This window comes from Solanum lycopersicum, chromosome 3 (genome assembly GCF_036512215.1).
Source record: "Solanum lycopersicum chromosome 3, SLM_r2.1".
In the NCBI taxonomy this organism is placed as follows: Eukaryota; Viridiplantae; Streptophyta; class Magnoliopsida; order Solanales; family Solanaceae; genus Solanum; species Solanum lycopersicum.
In genome coordinates, this window is record NC_090802.1 from 58962625 (window position 1) to 58985826 (window position 23202).

The 23202-nt window shown below is 36.0% G+C and overlaps 1 protein-coding gene across 1 annotated transcript in view; it reads left to right on the forward strand.

Moving 5' to 3' along the window:
* Positions 1-23202, forward strand: part of LOC101258056 (callose synthase 10) — a 54364-nt gene that overhangs the window by 9483 nt on the left and 21679 nt on the right. Inside the window, exons 4-27 of the mRNA XM_004236267.5 lie at positions 336-459; positions 549-659; positions 1548-1673; positions 2356-2445; positions 3849-3946; positions 4022-4139; positions 6016-6144; positions 7087-7163; positions 7279-7360; positions 8103-8195; positions 8315-8417; positions 8520-8643; positions 8725-8908; positions 8987-9039; positions 12401-12461; positions 12588-12669; positions 13178-13227; positions 16051-16137; positions 16287-16372; positions 16581-16608; positions 21569-21666; positions 21778-21859; positions 21939-22099; positions 22216-22336. Of these exons, the coding sequence (XP_004236315.2) occupies positions 336-459; positions 549-659; positions 1548-1673; positions 2356-2445; positions 3849-3946; positions 4022-4139; positions 6016-6144; positions 7087-7163; positions 7279-7360; positions 8103-8195; positions 8315-8417; positions 8520-8643; positions 8725-8908; positions 8987-9039; positions 12401-12461; positions 12588-12669; positions 13178-13227; positions 16051-16137; positions 16287-16372; positions 16581-16608; positions 21569-21666; positions 21778-21859; positions 21939-22099; positions 22216-22336 (2368 nt within the window). The remainder of the gene's footprint in view (positions 1-335; positions 460-548; positions 660-1547; positions 1674-2355; positions 2446-3848; positions 3947-4021; positions 4140-6015; positions 6145-7086; positions 7164-7278; positions 7361-8102; positions 8196-8314; positions 8418-8519; positions 8644-8724; positions 8909-8986; positions 9040-12400; positions 12462-12587; positions 12670-13177; positions 13228-16050; positions 16138-16286; positions 16373-16580; positions 16609-21568; positions 21667-21777; positions 21860-21938; positions 22100-22215; positions 22337-23202) is intronic.

The following is a 23202-nucleotide window of genomic DNA, read 5'->3' on the forward strand; positions in this document are numbered from 1 at the left end:
TCCTTTCAGTGGGTTGCTTAATGTTTAGGAATCATAGTAAAAAGTGGCTTGGTCTGCTGTGCCATCTTTTCTGTCCATCTTCTATTTGCTGCAGTGCTTTGTGACAGATGTCTCTCATTAAGTGACTGAAGCTTCTTCCAGTTGGCTAGCATATTCATTTTCAGCATATAATCTGTATCATGAACAAAATTGCGACAGTATTGAATTTTTATTGTTGAATAGTCTTTTTATTATCCCAGAAGTTGAGGGTGGAACTTAGATTTTCTGTTGATCCTTGCTTGCTGTTTTTGTAAACAAAAAAGCTTCACCCATTATTTTTCCTTTATTCTTTCTAGGTTGGGACTAAGATTTTTTGAAATGAGAAAGGTATTCGCTACCTTGAGGGCTGTGGTTGAAGTGATGGAGTATCTGAGCAAAGATGCAGCTCCTGATGGTGTGGGAAGGCTTATAAAGGAGGAGGTAATATTTCCTTTCATTTCTTTGTATTTCCGTGTGTGTATAGTCCGGGACTAGTTCCCTACTTATGAATTCTTTCATGGTTTGGTCAGTTGAGAAGGATCAAGAAATCTGATGCTACTTTATCAGGGGAACTTGCACCATACAATATTGTTCCTCTAGAGGCAGCATCATTGACCAATGCTATTGGTTTCTTTCCAGAGGTAAGAATTTTGATTTTTACCTTTTATTGTATGACCACTCTGCAGTAAGATTTCCCATTCTGCTTTTGTCATTGGTACCATATAAACATCTTCTTACTCCTTGCGTTCCAATTTGTTTGATTCTTTACCTTACACAACAATATCCTCCATCATAGCCAAAATGCAAAATATTTTACCTTGATGTGCTATCTACTCCACTTTTGCTCGCTTCAACTATAATTTGTAGCATATATCTAGGTAGCTCGTATACCCATTTGGAACTTTCTTAGTTTCTATGCTGTTCATACCAGAAAAGGGTTGTGTTATGTAGGTACTTGCATACAAATATATTAAGGCAGACTAGGTATTTATTTATTTATGCCTATTTGTTCGTCAAATTTATCGATCTTCTAACCATTTCCCCTTTTATCACTTCATATTTAGCTCTTAAGTTCTGTTCTGACTTCTGAATTGTGGCCTTATTTTTTATTTGGTTGTATGACCTGATTTTATTCCCGTCTCTCTTCATTGAAGGTTCCTTACAACAGGTTTGTGAACACCAGTGCTTTTTTCCATTCTTAATACCTATTTAATGTTAGAAGAATGCTGGCTTGAGTGCCTGACACTACTGAAGCTGATAAGGACAAACTGCATGTTATCTTGTCACCTGTATCTTTGACGTTCTGCTTAATTTAAATTAGTTTCTGAACTTGAGGATTGAGTGTTAGGTTTCCTATTATTTTGGGACTACATTTCTTTGCTGCAGTTGGAGGTTCATCTATTCTTCAATATGTCCATATGCTTGGCTGCATTTGAAGAATAATCTATTCTTCAATATTTCTACAGATCTATTATATACATTCATGTACTGTGTCAGAGAGAAATAATTGTACTGGGAAACATATGCAGGTTCAGGGTGCCATATCAGCAGTTAAGTACACTGAGCAGTTCCCTCAGCTACCCGCTGGTTTTGATATTCCTGGACAGCGGCATATGGATATGTTTGATCTTTTAGAATATGCCTTTGGCTTTCAGGTTGGTGTTTAATATCATTTTGAGATGCCTCAGTTCTAATTTTCTATGTAAGAAACTCAAAATGAAATTGTGAGCTTCACTTTACCAAATTTAGTATTTGCTATTTGATTAGTGATCTTCTGTTATTGGCTATTAAAAAAATGTCTCATGTATTCTGCCTTCCAAAGTACATTGTAGGGCATTTATAAATATGAGGCATTACTTTCGTTCTCTAACTAAACCAAATACTGTCATATTGCATAATTCCCTGTTGTAACGTTGCAAAATTTCTTTCATCAGATAATATTGGCAAGTAGTCCAATTCTAAGATATTTGTACTAGTAGAATGCTTGAGCAGAGCTTTGACTGTCACGAGAACTTCTTTAGCTATAAAAAAGTGTTCTTATGGGAAAAGTTGGTGATTTCTATTCCATGGAGGCCTCGTGGTTTTGAGTTGGCTTGTTGCTCCTTTGGCACAATATTCTTGCTAAACCAGTCTCACTGGAACTGCATAGGATTGTATTTTGTATACCTCGTTATGCAAGTTGCAGATGGAAGTGACCAACTATAGGATAGCCAAAGCCAATTATGTAAATTTGACTTTTAGCTCTAGTGGTTTCATGTCCTATAGCATTAGTTCTAACCTGTTACTATGTTGAATTGTGTCACTATTCTTGCTGATCTGGGTTTTTCTTATATGCAGAAAGACAATGTAAGGAACCAGCGCGAGAATGTCATCCTCATTGTTGCAAATGCCCAGTCACGACTTGGGATACCTGTTGAGGCAGATCCAGTGAGTTATTTATAGTGCTTGAGTTCTCATTTTTTCTTTTGAGTAATATAAGTCTTCAGTTTATTGAAGGGGTAAAAGCCCTCTGTTACAACTTACAATTTTATATACAAGTAAGAGTTACATGCAAATGTTTAGGAGATTTGCTCTCTAGTGGGGTGGACTTAGGGGTCTTTTGGTAGAATATATTAGCAAAAATAATGCATGCATTAACTCTGTGTATTAGTAATACATTGTTTGGTGCATTTTTTCATTTTGTGTATAACTAATGCATTAGTTGTACTCTATTATTTATTAAGGTGTGTATTAGTATTACTAATACCATGGATTTCTAGGTATTACTAATACACTCTATTTAACATTATTCTTATACACTCTACCAGAATTATTCTTTATTTCTCGACTAGATATCCCATAGTTGATTGATAAGCAAGAAGGCGAAGTCAGTCATTTTCAATATATTACTTTTTAACTTTTTCCCTTTTTCATCATGTCTTGCTTATTAAAATTGATAATGCCTTGGATATCTATTATATTTTCAACCATCTAACCACAATAATTAAAGCTGTCTTAGCTTGCTTTTGGACATGGTGATTTAAAATCATGACTTTATATAGCGACTTGGGATCATGTTCCGATGTCTTGTTTATGAATCATGGTTTGCCCATTTGGTAAGATCATGTAAGAATTGGCGATATGTGATAGTTTTCACAACTTGTGGGTTTTTCATGTTTCTGTAAAAAAATATAACTTAAGAAATCCAAATTGCATGTCCAAACAACACCTCAACTTCATATCAATTGATTTCGTATCATGATTTCAAATTATGGTTTCATATGTATGTCCAAACGGACCCTTAAACTATTTTTCTAGTTATGTTTGAACAAGCATATGGGACATCGTTTTTATGATGACTGAGATGATGTCACATGGTAGAATTGTCATATGAACTTCAAGTGGATGCATTTGAGCATATTCCCGTTTCAAATGTATCTAGAAGAATTGCTGTGTCACAGCCTTGTGATGAGTGACCGTCGAGTGACCGTCGTCATTAACTCCCTACTAGTTTCTCTTTTCAGCTTTATACGCGTCAACCTTCTGGATTACGTTCACATCTTGCCTACCTTTTTTTTAATAATTGTTGTGAGCGTGTTGGTTGAAAGAGTTTTGGAGAGGTTCTGATAAAGGTCTACTTACGAGTCAAAGTTCATTCTGATGGTGGGCTGCAATATCTTCTATACAAGCCTTTTTTTTAACCTTGAAGACTCAATAGGAACCTTAAGCTGATACTCTCAAATGGTCAATGTAGTTGAAAGTGGAATTACAGTTTATATACCAAATTGTACGCGTTCCTCATTTACAGGGATAAGGTTAACACTCCAAATTATGTGCTTTTTCTCTGACAGAAAATAGATGAGAAGGTTATCACAGAGGTGTTTCTGAAGGTCTTGGATAATTACATCAAGTGGTGTAGATACTTGCGCATTCGGCTTGTGTGGAATAAGTTAGTTACTGCTACTTTGTTATATACAGTGCTTATGTAATTCACTATCTATTCTCATTTCTATCACCTCAACAGATTAGAAGCCATTAACAGGGACAGAAAGCTTTTTCTTGTTTCACTCTACTTCTGCATATGGGGTGAAGCTGCAAATGTCCGTTTCCTTCCTGAATGCATCTGCTATATATTCCACCATGTAAGTTAGCCTATTTCTTTTGCTATTTGATTAGGGTTTGAACTGGAGCTATTTGCTGTCTGATATGCTGTTTTGTGTGAGAAAGTTGCCCTGCTTGAGAATTCGTGGCCGTCTTTTCTAGTGGTGGTTTACTAAATAGTTTATTGACATACTCAGTCCGAGCATAAATTCGTGAAAGCAAAGATAATATATATATTTTCCAAAATTAAAGTACTCAAGTATTACATTGTACATAGGTTGACTCAAATATCATAATACTTGTTAAGATGTAAATTTCTGATATTCTATTACTATGTGTAGTAGCTGAAAGGTGCGGTTTGAAAATCATGTAAATCATGTTTAGTTGATGAACTATTTGAGTTAGCTGAACCTATGATTTGTAACTTAGACTGTTCCAGTGAACCTGAAGCATGAGAAGCTTATGGTCTCTTCAAAATAATACCATAATGTGAATGCTGCCAGTCATTGTAAGACATAGGCTCTGGTATGACACTTGATAGCTGGAGTGACTATACTATCTATCCTGTTTGGAACTTAAATGTTATGTAGTATTCATTGTTAAGGTCCTAAACTTTTTCCAGCGTTCCTTGGTTGAGCTAGGATTTAATTTCTTTTGGCATTCATGACAGTCAATAAGATGCTGCTGAGATCTGTCCTTTATTTTCCCACTTCTATTCTGCACTGCTCTTGAGACACTTGTTGGATATCCATTTCAACTGTGTCGTGCTGTTGCAATTCTTTTTGTTTGTAGTAAAGTGTCTAAATCACCACCTACTATATATTCAATAATCCTTAAGGCAGTTGACTGGGGGTTTCTCTTCCTTTCTCTGTTTTCTTGTGTTCTTGTTGATAATATCTGGCTAATGGTTTTTCCTCCCAGACTTCTAAACCCTCTTTCTTGGTTCTCTCTCTCCTTTCCTGCGGAAAATAGATTTCTCATTTCTCCAATACTTAAGCAGCTTGTGTTTATTTGGAAGTCAACTGATATCCTCCTATCTTGAAGTGTATTCCTTCAACACCTCTTGGCTCTGTTTGTACTTCTCATAAGTGAGTCTGCTTCTCTTAGTTGGTTGGTCTGCCTCTCTTCGCACTGGGATAGTAGTTCTTCTGAATGCCAAAGATCTTCTATCACATTTTTGAACCAAAATCTGTGCCTCTCAGTGTTCTATTTGATTGTATTTATCACTTCATCAAAATATGCTAAGAAAAGGAATTCCTTAGATTTTTTGATAACAAGTGGTAAATACATTAAGATATTGCTCATATTTATTGCAAGCCTATTCAAGTTGTTTGCACTTATTGATTATGCAAGACACACATCTTCATTTTCTATGTGCCATTTACATGATAACACGCTTCAGATAACCAAAGTGTTTATATGCTCCTTCCACTTCATAGTACTTGCCCTCATACTTTAGTTACCTAATTGTCATAAGTTCATAGCATTTGTACTCTCACTTAGTGAACTGGCTTGGCTGACTGTGGAAAATGTCATGAGTCTAGTTTTCTTGTGTACTAATGGGTGGTCTTCGCGAACACAAGTGGAAATATGTTGTTGAGTGCATTATAATTGGTGCTTAGTTGTCGTAGGATAGTTTATTCTGACTCAAAAATATTATTGACCTTACTGCTTTTGTCATTGTGGTGTCAGTTTGAAATCGTTTAAGATAAATTTTAAGATAAGATTATAATAAGGATGTTATAGTGTTCTTTTCTTTTCGTGAAGAATCGTTCAGCACTAGTTATCTCTCCTTCTACATAACAAGTGAACTGCAAATCGGGGCTACAGGAAATATTTTATATTTGTCTTGATGATTCACATGTTTTCCTTTTTTCTGTTTTTGGTTGAGAAAACCTCTAAGTTTGAATTATGCAGATGGCTAGAGAATTAGATGCAATTTTGGATCATGGAGAAGCCAGGCCAGCCCCCTGTTGTTTGGGCGAGGATCAGTCTGTGTCTTTTTTGGAAAAAATTATTCGTCCGATATATGATACAATAGTATCGGTGAGACCATTTATCACATTTTATCCCGTTACTCCATTTTCTTTAGTTCACTTCTGTACTTACAACTACTGTTTGAGTTATGAATTATACTTGATAAGAACTGTTATTGTGAGCCATGAAGATGCGATGATCTTGGCTTGCTTGCACAATCAAAATTGGAGCGCTTTAAACTGAAAGAATTTGGTGAAGTTTGAATAACTTAGCTATGCCATGAAAGGTAGTATGTAGCCTGTGGTAGGAGAATGCTTGTGTGTTCAATTACTTGCCATATTATGTTTCCATTTCCCTCGTTAAAAAATATAAAAAAGTATTCTGCAATATCATCAAGGATCTTAATGCAAATGGATGATGTTTGCCTTTTAATTTCTGACTTTTGTATGGTACCCTTTGGTCTTTGCTTTTATGGTGCAACCGTGGCAAATAATAACATAATATATATATTTTAGACCGAACTTCAACTCCCCACGAGACTCTTGCTCGTCATATCCAATATCAACCATATTAAGGATTATTATCTGATGCTATGTTACTGTATTGTAACCTCAGTGGTCTATCTTTTCCGTTGTCAAACCTTTTGGTTTGTGGATAGTGGCAATTGTAGCCACATTCCTGTTATGGCTGTAAATCTTGTTCAGAAGGGTGTGGTGAATTCTTGTTAGGCAGTACGTGATGTTTTACTAGTAGTTTTCGTGTATGTGCAGCTTATTGAATTTGCATCTTCTCAAAATATTTGAAGTGTCATTTGATATCCTTTTGGCAAATTGGTAGTGGAATGTGTTAGTTTGTTCTGCAATGGTGTTTCTCTTTGTAAAATGTTTAGAATGCTATCTTGATGTCTTGTAATATTTCGGTAAATTTTATGCCTGTTCTGGGAGTGTTGTGCACTTTTCTTTAACCTATTTACCAATGTTTATTCTTTCTGGCTGTTTTTTAAATCTGCAGGAAGCTGCAAGAAACAATAATGGAAAAGCTGCACACTCAAAGTGGCGGAATTATGATGATTTTAATGAATATTTCTGGTATATGCCTTCTTAATGTGCAAATTTGAATTTAGCCTGTACATTCCTTAATGTGCAAAATGAGTTTATCCCCATGGAATTGGATCTCATTCTTTGTTACTGATGCTTTATCCAGGTCACCTGCTTGCTTTGAGTTGGGTTGGCCTTTTAATAAGGAATCCTCATTCTTGCGGAAGCCTGCTAAGAAAGGCAAAAGGGTTGGTTTTGCTGTGTACTAAATTTGTCTTGACTTATGAGTTGGTTATTAGATGCTATATATACAATATCTAGAGTAGAAATATCTTTTTCCTCCTTCCAATGAAGTGTTACATAGTCTTCTGGTTTGTGTCTCTATGGGTATTTTTCTAGTTTTTCATTTTGTGTCTTGAATTGGCTGCTGTTTGTATCACTAATGACTAGAATATGAAGCGTGACAACATTACTGTGTAATCAGGTAATAAAGACACGATGGACTGTCTCACATCATAAAATGTCTCTTTGGGTGTTTTTTTTTCTTAAATGACAAACTGAAACATTCTATTTGATACTCTAGATTTGTTACATATATAATGATTTCGACTTAGTTTTCTGGGCATGGTGAGGAAAGTTGTTTCCTTAAATCTTCCTACCTATTTCTTGATTATGAATTGTGTTAAGACTGCTTTTGGCTCATCACTGAATTTAATGAAGTCTAGGATGAGTCCTCAAAGGTCTTTCTGGGGGCATGAACATTTGGGTTTGAGGAATCTGGTTTTAGTTCGTCACATTTTCCAAGAGATTAACTAATGTTTCTCGTGCCGTTCCTGTGCTTGTTTTTTACTGTGCCTTTGAATCAGTTTGACCTGCATTATGTTTGTTTAGTTTATTCCACATTATATATCCCCATTTCCTCAATATTAACTGTACTATGCTGTTCTCATTTTTCTTAGTTTTAATTTTGTCCTTCCTCTGAACTGGCAGACTGGAAAAAGCACGTTTGTTGAGCATCGGACTTTCCTTCACCTGTACCGAAGTTTTCATCGTTTGTGGATCTTTTTGGTTGTCATGTTCCAGGTTATCTTCGTTTTTCTCATGTTGCTTATCCACCAAGTCTTTTGTTTTTTTTTGGCTTATCCACTAAGTTTGGTCTACAACATAAAAGGTTTTTATGGTCTTTTTCCTCTGCTATTCAGGCATTAACAATCATAGCCTTTAGCAATGCGAAAATCAATCTGGACACTTTTAAGAAACTGCTTAGTGTTGGCCCTACATTTGCTGTTATGAATTTCATAGAGAGTGAGTTGGCAGTTGTGCTATTGCTCTTATTTATATATTTTTAGTCTTTTCTTTTCTTTTGCTTTCTTTCTTGTTTACTGTGTCATCTCGCTTCTTCGTTAGGTTTCTTGGATGTAATTCTCATGTTTGGGGCCTACAGTACTGCAAGAGGCATGGCTATATCAAGGATTGTTATCAGGTTTATCTGGACCGCTGTGAGCTCAGCATTTGTAATATATGTCTATCTGTAAGTATTTTTCTTCTAGGAGTTACTTTTCTTCTTGTATTTTCTCATCAAAGATTGCTATCTGATGTAATCACAATACAGGAAACTTCTACAAGAAAGGAATACAAACAAAGACCCTTTTTATTTCCGTCTTTATATCCTGGTTCTGGGTGTTTATGCTGGCATACGAGTAGTTTTTGCGCTCCTGACAAAGCTACCTGCCTGTCACAAACTATCAGAAATGTCTGATCAATCTTTTTTTCAATTTTTTAAGTGGATCTATCAGGTATTCTTCTATATTTTATCTGACTTTTTTCCCACTAAGCTTCTCTTAATTTGTTTGACATTTTGATTATATTTCCAGGAGAGATACTTTGTTGGCCGTGGTCTTGTTGAGAAAACAACTGATTATTTACGGTATGTTCTTTGTTCTTTTAACATTTCAGTTTTTTGATTGTGTAACCTTAGTCTTGATTCTCGTTTAATACGAGTGGAGTATTTTTTTAAATGGGTGATTTCATTCATGGTTTATTTACTTCTTTAGCCATTGGTACACAGCAAGAAACCACAAGTATAATAACACACTGGAGATGTGAATTTGTTGCGCTGATTATGGTTATTGTTGTAGTTACAATTCCCAATCCTTTCTGTAATCTGTGTCTCAGGTTCAATTAACTACTTAATAACAATCTTAAGTTACTTGGGACTCGGGTGTGGATGTACGAGACAGGTGCAAATTTGTGTTATGAAAAGGCAAAAGCGCAAAAAAGTTCTAAAGGCTATTGGGACTTTAAGCAGAAAGATACAACAACAATAACATATCAGTGTCCTTCTCAAAAAACATCAATAACATATCAGTGTAATCCCACAAGTGCGGTTTAGGGAGAGGGTATCATGTAAGCAAACCTTACCCATACTTTGAACGAATAGCAAATGCATGGACATTGAAATCGAATTTTTTTTACGATTAGGTGAAATTTCAATTGTTAGAATAGCCTCTTTAGAAAACGCTCATTGGGAAGGAAAAATATGAAAATATGTTAGCCTTGATGACGACAATTAAGTGCACATGAATTGAGTCGAAGTGCTCAAAATGTTTTTAGCCTCGCTTCAGGCTTAAACGCGCCTTTGAAAGAACTATCTATAGGTCATATCCTTCATGATTTAAATTTTAAGATTCGAGCGGTACTGATCTAGGTATGATTATGAGTTTAGGGATTTGACTAAAAATATTTCAAATATCTTAGAGTTAAAAAAATGCTTAAATTATGCGTGAATCAAAAGAAAGAAGAAAGAAACTGCCCCTAGTTAAAGTCATTTGCTATATGCAGATGACACTATTGTTTTTTTTTTAACCTTGGGAGGACCAAATAAGATTCTTTTTTTTTAAAAAAGAGGACCAAATAAGATTGTAAAAAAAATCTTACTGTTTTTTGAAGCTTCCTCGGGTTTGAAAGTGAATTGAGGGAAAGCAATTTATTTCCAATCAAGGAGGTGACAAACATTTTGAATCTGGCAGATATATTGGGGTGCAAAGTGGAGAATATGCCAACAGTTTACTTAGGTATGCCTTTGGGAAATGAACACAAGAGCATACAAATTTGGGATGACATTGTGGAGAAAACAGAAAGGAGATTAGTAAGATGGAAGGCTCAATATTTGTTTATGGGAGGCAGACACACTCTTATCAATTCAGTGCTAGACTCTGTTCCTACTTATGTCATGTCACTATTTCCATTACCCCCCAAAGCTCTGAAGAAGCTGGACAAATTAAGTAGGGACTTCCTTTGGCATGGATGCAAAGAAATGAAGGTTATAACCTAGTCAAATGGGAGATAACCTTGAAAAGCAAAGACAAAGGAGGTATGGGACTATGAGTATTAGAGATCTAAGGAAACAAAACAATAGTCTTTTGATGAAGTGGTTATGGAGGTAAAATGAAGAGGGGCAAGCTTTATGGAAGGATGTCATCAGATCCAAGTATGGTAAGTACAATCCTTGGTGCAGTAATTTTACTGTTGATGCCTATGGGGTGGGGTCTGGAGAACTATCAGAAACTTATGGCAAAAACGTGAATCTAATACGTACATTGAAGTGGGAGATGGCAGATGCGTGGAACAAACAGATTCCTCTAAAAGAATCCTTTCCAGATCTGTTCTTACTATGTAGTAATCCTGATGCAAATATCAATGAATGTTGGACAGCACAAGGGTGGGATCTAATCTTAAGAAGCTTTTTGAATGGCTGGGAAGTGGAGAGAGTGGCCAAATTGCTAGAGCATTAGAAAAATTCCCACGCATCACCAATGCTCCTGATTCTTTGAGATGGAAACATGGTAAAAATGGGGCTTTCACGGTTAGCAGAGCATACAAAATAGGAAGTCCATAGCAAAGCAACTCTAAGCAGAGTTTGTGGAGAAAGTTATGGAGAACCTTAGCACCAACTAATAAAATGCTTTACATGGTTGGTTGCTAGAAGTGCTTGCCTGACACACGAAGTGCTGAGGAGAAAAGGAAAGATTATAGTATGTTGGTGTTCATTATGCGGGAACACAGCAGAGACCAACCAACATCTATTCTTGCATTTCAACTTTACAACACAAATTTGGGCCATCTTCCTTAGTCTTACAAAAACAAACTCGACCATGCCCGAGCATACAACAGATTTGTTGAGTTGTTAGATAAGAAGAGGGGGGAGCAAGAGTCAAAAGGCATGGTGGAGGACGATTCCACATGGACAGTATGGAAAGAAAGAAATAGTTGAAATTTGAAGATAGGTCCAATTCAATTCAGAAGGTTAGATGGGATTGTATTGCATCCTTTTATTTTTGGTGTAAAGAGGAAGGTTTAGAGGTAACAAAACAGACTGTAGAATTATTAGGACCCTTATAAGTATTTTTTTCCCTCTTCTTTTGTTCCCCTCTGTTTGCAGGTTATCAGCATCTCCTTAATGCTGAAGAATACACCATTACCATTTTCAAAAAAAAAAAGAAAAAAGAAACTGCCCCTAGATTCTCCTTCATCTTTATAAGAATCCTAGAATGTCTACAATAGTCACAACATCATCCACGTGTTATATGGTTTTTGTTATGGTCCCCGGTTATGGATCTAGTTATGCGACGGTGGAAGATAAAATCTGAAGTTCTCGTTTTTCTACCTATGGTGTTGGTTCATTAAGAAAGAACCTGCGATCTCATGAGTTTGAATTATCAAAAACATGTCTATTTTTCTGCTTGTCTTTCCATTGAATTAAAATAACTTAAGTACGACATTGGTGGATTAACCACCACCTAATAACAAGGAAATAACTTCCTACTATAACTGAAATGAGAAAGTGGAGGAATAATCTCCTTACTGCAATAACTACTACAAACTACTACAGAGAAAAACAATGCTACAGGAAAACACCTTTAACAGAGGACCTAGAGAGAACTAAAAAAAATAAATTATAGTTGCTGATTAATCAACTTTCTGAGTAAATTTTCGATGCATAAAACTATTGGTAGACTAAAAGGGCGCTAACATTTTCTCATTATTGAATAGTCTTTATTTTTAGCCATTGCTAGTTGCTTATGTATATTCATGTATTGGAGCTAGTGGAATCTGTTTTTATTACTTTTGTAACCCTTCATCTTCTTGATGCCTACTTCGTAAAAAAAGAATGCGTGTCCATTTGATTTTTATTGTAAATTATTTGCATTGTCACTCATTCACTCCTGGAGTGCTAATTATGGCTTGTTCTCATATTTTTGAGGTCTTCATGTATTTAAATGCTGCAGATATTCTCTCTATTGGTTGGTGATATTTGCTTGCAAGTTCACCTTTGCTTACTTTCTTCAGGCAAGTGATGATGGTTTTTAGCTTTTAAATTATCACTTCTTTATCTTTTGTTTTTGAAGTTCTTATGGTGCAACTTAGTTTCACTTTTTTTAGTAGATGATTTGTTGGCTATGTTAACAATTGCAGATCAAACCGCTAGTTGGACCTTCTAAGCTCATATACCAAATGCCTTCCCTGCAGTACTCCTGGCATGATTTTATATCAAAGAGTAAGTTGACTTTTTTTTTTTTGTGTCCGTGTGATCCAATATTAACTCCATTTAGGATTGCTTCAGTTCTGGTGACATTACTTTAAAGGTATATTCTGGTTTTACAGTAAATTAATAACATTTGAACCAATGATTACACTGTCTTCCAGCTTAGTGAGGGAATGAATAACTTGTGTGGAAGTAAACTTGAGATTTTCCAGCTACTCTAAAATGTTCATTATCTTGGGACGAATTCGTCCTCCTCTGTCCTGATCTGTAATTAATCACTGAATGCTTTTAATAGCTTAAGTTTTGTGCATTAATCTGGACATTGAATGAGGAAGCCCAATTTTTTTATTCTGCCCGTCTAACCTCCTTATTTTTGGCTCAAATTTTTACATACTTGTTGGTTTTAACGATAGTTGTTAAATATCTGGTGTTCTCCTTTATCTAAGAGAAAATGCCAACATGTTTTTTGTCAAGATGGGAAATAGGTCTCTGATGTATGTTTGTGTTTATTTTTTGGCAGACAACAATAATATTTTGACAATTGTTAGCCTGTGGGCTCCTGTTGTAGCTGTAAGTGTTTATTATTGATTTTTATAACGTACTATCTCTATTTTGGATATTTCTTTCTGAACATTTTTAAGCTTATTTTAACAATATACCAATATATTCCCACAAGTGAGGTTTGGGGAGGGTGGGGTGTACATGGACCTTACCCCTACTTTTATGGGGTAAAGAGATTGTTTCCAAAAGATCCTTGGGTGAAAATTGTTTTTCCAAAAGAAAGTTTGACATAAACGCATGAGTAAAATGCTATGATGAAAATATTGAAGAAAGAAAAGTATTGACAGTATAAATATTGAAGATAACAAAAATTAAGGAATCACCAGTGCTATAAGATTGAAGCATAAGATAATGCTAGAAAAGTTGTATTAGTATGATACGGGAGCACATAGATGCTCCAGACTAGAAACCTACTCTACTATTGTGAAAAGAGGAAACATAACTGCCTACTAACAGTCTACCCTAATCCTCGACCTCCATGCCCACCTATTTAGGGTTATATCGTCAGTGAGCTGATGATGAATCATGTCTTGTGCAATCACCTCTGTCCAATGTTTCCTCGGTATATCTCTACCTCTCCTCAAACCTATCACCGCAACCCCTGACACCTTTTCATTGGGCATATGTTCTCCTCTTTTACATGCCTGAACCCTCTCAACCTTGCTTCCTGAATCTGGTCACTACTACGACTACTCCTACCCTTTCTCATATATCTTCATTCCTAATCTTATCTCTTGTAGTCTTCCTGAACATTTATTTAAGCATCATCATTTCTTGTACCTTTATCTTTTGTGCATGCAAGTTCTTGATTGATAAACCCTCCATCTCATACAACATAGTCGATCTAACAACCACTCTATAGATTTATCTTTAAGTCTTGGTGACATGTTCTTGTCACATAGGACATTGGATGCTAGCCTCTATTTTATTCAATCAATTCCAATACGATGTGCTACATCCTTGTTGATCTTCTATTTCTTTGGATTATAGACTCAAGGTACTTAAAGCTTTCTCTTTTGGGGACGACTTGTGTATCAATTCTCACTTCACCATCTGTCTCATGTGATGCAACATTGAACTTGCACTCTACGTACTATATTTAGTGCCCGAAGCTTTTAGATTCTAGGGTTCCTCTTCATATCTCCTGTTAACTCCGGTGTGTGTCTTATCAATCAATAGTATGTAGTCTAAGAATAACATACACTATGATATGTCCTCTTAAATATGTTGTGTCAATTTATCCATCACCAAGACAAATAAAATTGGGCTGAAAGTTGATCCCTGGTGCAACCCCATCTTTACCGTGAAGTGTTTCTAGTCTCTTCTCACTATCCTCACTCAAATCTTGGGTATATCATACATGTAACTATAATGTATGCAATAAGTACACCACTAGACTCCAAGCATCTCTATAAAAACCTCCTTTCAAATTTTGAGGTATGCCTTTTCTAGGTCGATGATTACCATATATGAAGTATCTTTTCCTCTCCCTATACCGCACCTAACAATCCCCTTAAAGGTTGATGACTTCCGTTTTCAATTGTTCTGGCATGAACCGAAATTGTTTCTCGGAAATAGACACATTCCTCCTCATACTCATCTCATTCACCCTCTCCCAAACTTTTATGATTTGGCTTAGTAGTTTAATACCCTTATAGTTGTTGCAGTTATTGATATCACCCTTGTTCTTGTAGAAAGGGATCACTATGCTCCACTGACATTTTCAGGCATTCTTGTTGTCCTGAAACCGAAATCTCTTTTGGGTCTAGTTGCTGTGCTCTTCCCCCTCTCATCTTGTGGATTGCCCCTTAACCTCTAACTATGCCATGCTTAGTTATTTTCTCTTATTGCACTTTGTATTTCGTTAAGTATATGTAATTATGTGGTATGAGGAAGATCCTCTGCAGAATCTTGCTCCTCTCCTTAGTATATAAAAACTCAGATCTATTAGTTAAAGAAGTTGACTCCAGTGTTACCAAAGGCGAAAATCGCAAAAAAGCTCTAAGGTTCGTGGAGGCTTTAAGCTCAAAGTGCAAATAAAGCGTGAGCTTTAATGAAAAAGGCGTAAAGGGAGAAAAGAATTCAAATATATTTGTTTAGTCCAAGACTAATAATTATAAACATGAATGACAAATATATAATCAAAGAAATTGAGATTTTTTTAATGATAAAATGAAATATCAATTATTTAGTTTTACTTCTTCATTAGAGGCTCATTGGCAAGGAAACATTCATCTTAGAACCTTGATGACGGCACTAAAGCGCACATAAAGCGAGGTGAAGCGCTCAACACGTTTTGAGCCTCACCTTAGGGCTTAAGCGCCCTTCAAGCAAACCTTTGATAACACTAATTGACTATCACCTGCTCTCAACTCCATTTAAGAAAATGTTACATTCAATAAGCAAGCTCCATAAGAGTCATACTAAGTTTATGCAGTCATTGCTATGATAAAGTGCAAAAAAGTAGTGGAAATAAGAGTCATACCAAGTTTATGTAGTCATTTCTATGATAAAGTGCAATAAATGTAGTGGAACTGGAGTAAACAGACATCAGATTTTCGAATATTAAACTATACATGCACCGATTATTACAGCTAGGGACACACTTGTTCAAATTAAAGTTTTGTACTTCACCAATGCTTCTAGAAGTTGCTAGTAATGCTGATCCGTTCCTGTTTGAGATAGCTGGTAATATTTCCCTTATAGATTTTGGTAGGGCCTTTTAGGTTATGGCTGTAATCCTCATTTACTAAAATTCTTGTTGGACTTTGTATTCCTTTTTATTATATTGGTTTCATGTTGGTTCATCGCTTAAATACCCTTGATTTCCAGATTTATCTCATGGATATTCACATATGGTACACTTTATTATCTGCAATTGTTGGTGGTGTAATGGGAGCGCGGGCTCGCTTAGGGGAGGTATAATATCAAATTTCTATTCTCTAATTTTCATGGAGAAAAATGAAGTTTCTTGTGCGTCTTCTTGCCAATTTAGTTGCATGCTGTTAATCTTTTATAGGCAAGTTTGTCCTGAAGAATGTTTTCTTTTAAAATATTGAATTTCTCAGATACGCTCAATTGAGATGGTGCATAAACGTTTTGAGAGCTTTCCTGAAGCCTTTGTGAAGAACCTTGTGTCACCTCAGACAAAAAGGTGATGGCCTCGGGATAGTCAATTGTTCATCACTTATGATGTTGCTTATAGTATATTTAAGTTTTACAGTTGCTCAGATTTTTTTTTCTTTTACATGGTGGTTGGTCAGCCCTGCTACGTTCTTACCAATTAATGTAAACCGCGTCCTCTTGAAATCTTCTTTTGATACTACATTTGTTTGACATGTCTACTTTTTATGCTTTTACAGGATGCCTATTGACAGACAGTTATCAGAGGTGAGTCTTATCTTGATTCCGTCCTCTTCGGGAATTGAAATTATAATGTCAGGGAACTTTTTTTGTTCATTCCCAAGATGATCAATATTTCATTCTAAAATGTGATTAAATGTAGATTGATACACCTTGGGTTCAGTTTTGTTGCGAAAAGACCCTTTTGCGAAGAAATCCTCATGAGAAAATCCTTAGAATCTCATTTTTACTACTTTTAGCCATGTGAATAAAGTTTATATCTATTTTAACACTACTCACCATTTTCTCTCTCTTTGAGGTGTACCACATTGTTCGAGTATTTTGATACCAAATGTTGAAATTACATGGCTGGATAATTGTTCTTGTGAATTGTGACACTTTGAATTTCCCTCACATGCCAATTAATACAAGTTAAAGAAATCTGACTTCCCTCACATGCCAATTAATACAATTAGCCTTTTCACAATATCGTCATTCAGGCTTCTGTTTAGCAGAGTAATCAATATCTCGTCATTTCTTAGGATGTCTTTTAGGATTACGATACACGACTGGATCTTTGGTTTCATTGTCAACGATCGTGAGTAGTGTCAACGATCGTGAGTAGTAATATAACCCAACCAAGGATTGAGATCGTTCCCACAAAGAGTGGTTTCGAGAGTTAGTAGCCAAGTGCGAATCAGTTCAAGTTAGTCATAGCTGAAAACATTTACGAATAAAAACATAATTTAAATTTGGGGTGACACAAGTGTCAAATAACATGGGGTTTTGTATTCAATTATCAACTAAAACAACAAATAAAACTAAAATACGAGTAAACAAGTATATAGATGGGTTTCTTGGATGTGATAGGATTATGAGCTAAGGTAAGCAACCGGGTAATTGCAATTAGTAGTGAATAGATGTAAATCAGTGAAAGTAGTTTATCTCGAATCAAATTGGATTTCCTCGAACACCAATAAGCAACAATTAAGAATAGCCTTCGCTTTAGTCCTTTCACACACTCAAGAAGAATGTGTGGAAAATGGTCTAGGATTCACTGTCTCGGGCTAAGCCCATGACAACCCAATATCCACAAACCATCAAATCAATAATCATGGTTTTAAAACTTCTCACGAGAAAGACAAAAACACAAAGGTAGAGTTGGATTTGCAATTACAATCCTTTAGATTAAGTCACAATTACGAAATGAATTCACTTTTAAACAATATTTACACTATCAATTAACAATACCAAGCGGTTAAATCAACCCATAATCACATAATCACACCCCAAGAATTGGGGTTTCAGCTAGACATAGTTAAAAACAAGAAATCGTTACTAAATTGTGTTAAATCGTTACTAAATTGTGTTACCATCAACTGGGTAAGATTAATAACGTCTTTACAAAGGTCTAAGATTAAGAATCTTGAATACCACTTTGAATTTCTTAGGGAAATCTTCAAATCTTCAAAGTTAAGGAAATTTTTTTCTCAAAACTGAATGAAAAATATTCAACTCTAGATGAGTTCCAATTAAAATCCGATTAAAAAACTGATGAAAGATCCTATACTAAGCTAAAAGTTTTAACAGTATTTATAGTCGCCAAAAATTGTGCGGCAAAGGACCATTCGGTGCAGTTAGTCGGGATCGCAGATCCGCTCGGCGATCCGCCCTTTGGTCAATTCCATCGCCTTTTTACTTTGGCCTTCAACATCTTCACGTTATGTAACTTTGGGCAATAAGGCATTGCATTGCAGAATCGTTCGACAACTAGCCGACTGCTCCTTTCTATCGCCCACTTGATTTTCTCCTTCAAGGCTTGCCATGCTGGAACATTAGGCGAGATTATGGCCATTCGGCGACTCCCCCAATGGTTTAGGTGATCCTCAGGCCTTCTTCACTTCGTTCTTTCACCTGCCATGTTCCTTTTTGTTCATTGGTGTCCATATTGTGTTCCTCAATCCAAATTCCTGAAAATCAAGGATTTATATCAGTTATTGACACAAAATATGCATTTGAGGACACTAAATCTATTAAAATAAAGCCCTAAATGAGTCCAAATTGTGGACTCATCAATCTTCCGATATTAATAAATAACCTTCAACATTTCTATCCAAAAAAGTGACCTTAAATATTTGTTAGAAGCAAGATAGAAAGTGGCCATACCACTTTAAAACACATAGGATTTCAACATCCATGTCTCCTCTTTGTTACTTCGGGAGCGTCTTTGAACTTGGCCGCCTTTTGTTATTGTAGCTTCACTAGACAAGAAAATCGCGTCCTAAGGGTGATCAAAATTATCTTTTTGTGAGCTAGTTTCTTGATCAATTTGTTTTCATTTTGTTACTCCTGTACTTTTAGGGTTGTTTTATATGTATTGTAAGGATGAGAGTTGGTGAGTTATTTTTATATAGTTCATGTTTGGTATGTCCTTGGATTGGGTAAGTTAGCCAGAGTACCTCACAAGCTTATTATGGATGAGGATGTAAGTTCTATATGGGGTAAAAAATGACTAAATGGTCTTCTAATATAAGAGATTTTTCAGGCTTTTGGGTATTATCGATGGGGATATGTAAGATTGAGCAATTAACTAAGGTTAAATTGGAAAGTAGAAATTAATCTGGATGTTTATCCCGTATGTACTGTTTCATATCAAATATGAGATAAGACAAGGCCTTGGGACCCGATGAATTCACTTATTTTTTTTCAGCAGTGTTGGAGGATAATGAAGGGAGTGTTGATGGAAACCATTGTGGAATCCCAAGAATCGCGGAGTTTGAGAGTAAATTTATGAATCATTTATTACTGTTGTTACACTGAAGTAGGAAGAGTGACAAACATTAAGGACTTTATGCCTATTAGTTTGATGTGACTTATCTATAGGATAATTTCTAAGGTGCTTTCCAATAGACTACAGAAGATTCATGAAGGTGCTGTTGAAGACGGTGACAATTTGTCAAAATGCGTTAGTGGAAGTTAGCGGATGGAAGGCAGATTCTAGGTGCAGTTGTTGAGGCTTATGAAGTGGTGGATTCTATAAAGAAGAAAGGCGAGTCGGTGATATCATGTAAGCTAGATCTTGAGAAAGGTTAGGACCATGCAAATTGGCATTTTCTGGATTTCATTATGCTGAAGGTGGGTTTTGGGGTCAAGTGGAGAACGTGGATCAACAGTTGCATTTCTACCGCTTGATTCTCTATAATAGTGAATGGGAGTTTGTTTTTGATTTTTTGTTATCTCAAGGGGTTGATATAAGGAGCTCCACTAGTTGAAAATTTTCTTTGAGATTTTGAGTAAACTCAATTGAAATATCATTGGCTTCTTCAACACCATCTCATCCATTTGATCATCTTCATCAACACCATTAACCATAGGTGCTACATGGCTCATTTGACAAAAGATACATTGGAATTTGAGTTACTTCCCGTTGAAGTTCCATACGCCCAAACTGGTTCTCTTTATGGCTGGATGTCATTGAAGCAGAATTTACTACAAAGTACAATCACACACACAAAAGAATGTACAGATCAATGAAAAGGACAGTCAACATAGATGAAAAAATATAGCAGAACAGAGAAAAATTGCAGGAGAGAGTCAACATACTGAAATGAACAGGGAAAGAAATTAGAGAACAGAGAAAAAAATTGCAGAACAGAAAAAAAAAAGTGAGCAGAGTATAGAAATAAATGCAGCAAGTTGAACTGAAGAAAATATAAAAGAAGACGACAAAAAAGAGTAACCCAGCCTACACAGTGCAGTCATTTAGCAACAGCGAAAAGAAGAAGAGAAGATGAAGAGAAACAAAAAAAATAGAAGAGGAGAAGAGAAGAGAAGAAGAGGAACAGAAGAAGCGAAGAGAAAACTTACCTTCGCAGCAGCCGAAGAGAAGGCACCATACTTGCAGCAGTCAGACTCTCAGCAATTTTTTAGGAAGAGAAGTCGCGTAATTGTTTTTATAAAACTTATAAATCAAACTCTTTTGCAGAAGTCGACCTTGCTTAAGGGGGACACAAGAGGAAGAACGCTCTTGGATTTGAGGTTTTGGAGGGGTTTCCAGGAATAATTGTGTGTTCTCTATCAAGTCCGTTTATGAGATGCTTTTGGACTTCGGTGAGGGCTGGAGAGACTTTTCCTGGAAAGTTGATTTGGATTTTTAAGATTCCAAGGAAGGTTGCGTTTTCACATGGTTGATTGTTAGAGGGACGATTTTGACTATGTAAAACCTAGGAAAACGAAAGTTGTTTGCCTCAGCTGTTATTACTTATGCAAGGAGGCGGTAGATCATTTTCTTCTACATTGCAGCTTGGCCACAAGCAAAACAATAGGTTATGTTTAGCTGGTTTTGGTATGTCTTGGACAATGCTGAGATATGTGGAAAACCTATTGTTTTGCTGGAGAACTGGAAGAACCAGGAGAAAATACATGTTATGGAATGTTGTGCCTATGACATTGATGTTGATCGTTTGGAGAGAGAGAGAGAAACAAGAGGGATTTTGTAGTGGTAGAGTTGAGTTTTTTGGCAGTTGAGGAGTAGTGTCCGATATTTTATTTATATTTGATGAATCTATGTAGTTTTGGGTTGTAATAGTGGATTGGGTCTCTTTTGTGTAGAACCATTTCTTTTTAAAGGTTCTTTACTTTTTTGTGTACTTCTTGTATACGATCGTATGGCCTTGTGATTAATGAAATATTTACCTGTTAAAAGAAATAGAAAGATGCTTAAAAATGTACCTTAAGTGTCTCTCTATCAAGACCCCATTTCAACGTCCATTCAAACCTAAAATATGTGCTTGAATGTGCATTCTGATCTGTGTGTATTATCAATATACTTGTTCTATTGTGTTTGGCTTGCCTTTCGGTGCTTTTCCTTGATATGGATGTGATATGATTAAGGAATTATTACTATTTCTTAGGCCAACACTCTTGAGGTAGTGTTTTGTATGTATGTCTATAGTTAATATGTTCTTCCATTATGACGTCTATAGTAAAAGTTTCTTCAATTTGGCAGACTTCTCCAGAGAACAACAAAGCATATGCAGCTCTCTTTTCACCATTTTGGAATGAGATTATTAAAAGTTTGCGTGAAGAGGATTACGTCAGTAACAGGTAATTTTCTGACACTTGTGAACCAATTTAGCAGTTGTCCCTTCCTCTATTCAATTCTTTTGCTTTTCATTCACAAATATTTTCTTTATGGTTCCAATGTCATTTCCCTAGGGAGATGGATTTGCTTTCAATGCCTAGCAACACAGGAAGTCTACGACTTGTACAATGGCCTCTGTTTCTTCTCTGCAGTAAGGTGCTCACAGCAAAAAAATTCCTATAATTTTTATGTCGGAGAGCATCCACACTGTTTGTAAATGGAACAAATTTTACAGATATTGCTGGCTATTGATTTGGCTTTGGATTGCAAAGATACACAAGGAGATTTGTGGACCAGAATATGCAAGGATGAGTACATGGCCTATGCTGTTCAGGAGTGCTATTACAGTATCGAGAAAATCTTATACTCTCTGAATGATGGAGAGGGAAGACTTTGGTGTGGCTTCTTATACCTGGCAAACAAGAATTTACCTAGTTTTTCTTGTTGCATATAGTTTGTTTGATGTGTTCTTGCTCTACAGTGGTGATTATTCATGTTCTCCTTGATGGTAGGGTTGAAAGAATATATCGAGAAATCAACAATAGCATAATGGAGGGTTCACTTGTCATGACCTTGTCTCTGAAGAAACTTCCAGTAGTGTTATCAAGATTTACAGCTTTGACTGGACTTTTGGTAACATTCTACCTTATTCTATTGGTTGCTATTGAGATTGTTAAGTAGTCCACTTGGTAACTGACCTCACTTACCTGTGTATATCATATCTGTTTACCTTTTTCTTTTTGATCAAGTAAACGTATTTTCATTCATAAACATGGTCAAAAGTCTGGCCGTATGCAAGGGGTATCCGGAAAAGGTAGAGAATCTGCAAAAAATAAAAAAGAGATGATTCTCTACAAACTCCTCCCAATCTTTTATACAATTGGATCTCCAAGGGTTCACCAAAAGAAAATAAGTGATCAGAGGCTACAACTTAATTGAGAAAAACTCGACTCTTCTCCCTCAAAATCTCTACTATTTCCCTCTCCACTCCGCCCACATTAATGCGAGTGGAACCAAACAACCTAAACATATCCCATTTCTCCATTGGAATTCTTTCATTGTTCTTGGCATTGCCCATGAGGTACCAAACAACCTAAACATATCCCACTAAATCATAGTAAGACCACATTGAAGAAGAACTTGATCCATGTCCTCGTCTACCTCCTTGTACATACAACACCTGCTGATGCAAGCAACCTTCCGCTTTCTAAGGTGTTCCGCCGTCAAGATCAACCTTTTAGCAGCTAGCCAAGTTAAAAACATGCTACAATCATCGTATCTTGCGGTCATCATTACTTGATCATTTATGCAAGCAACCTTCCACTTCCTAAGATTTTCCGCCGTCAAGATCAACCTTTTAGCAGCTAGCCAAGTAAAAAACATGGTGCAATAATTGAATCTTGTGTTCATCTCAGTGGATAGACAATTTGGATCTTCTTGTTGTAGGGATATAGATCACCTAATATTTTCTAGTTCATTCTTTTCTTTATAAAGTTATA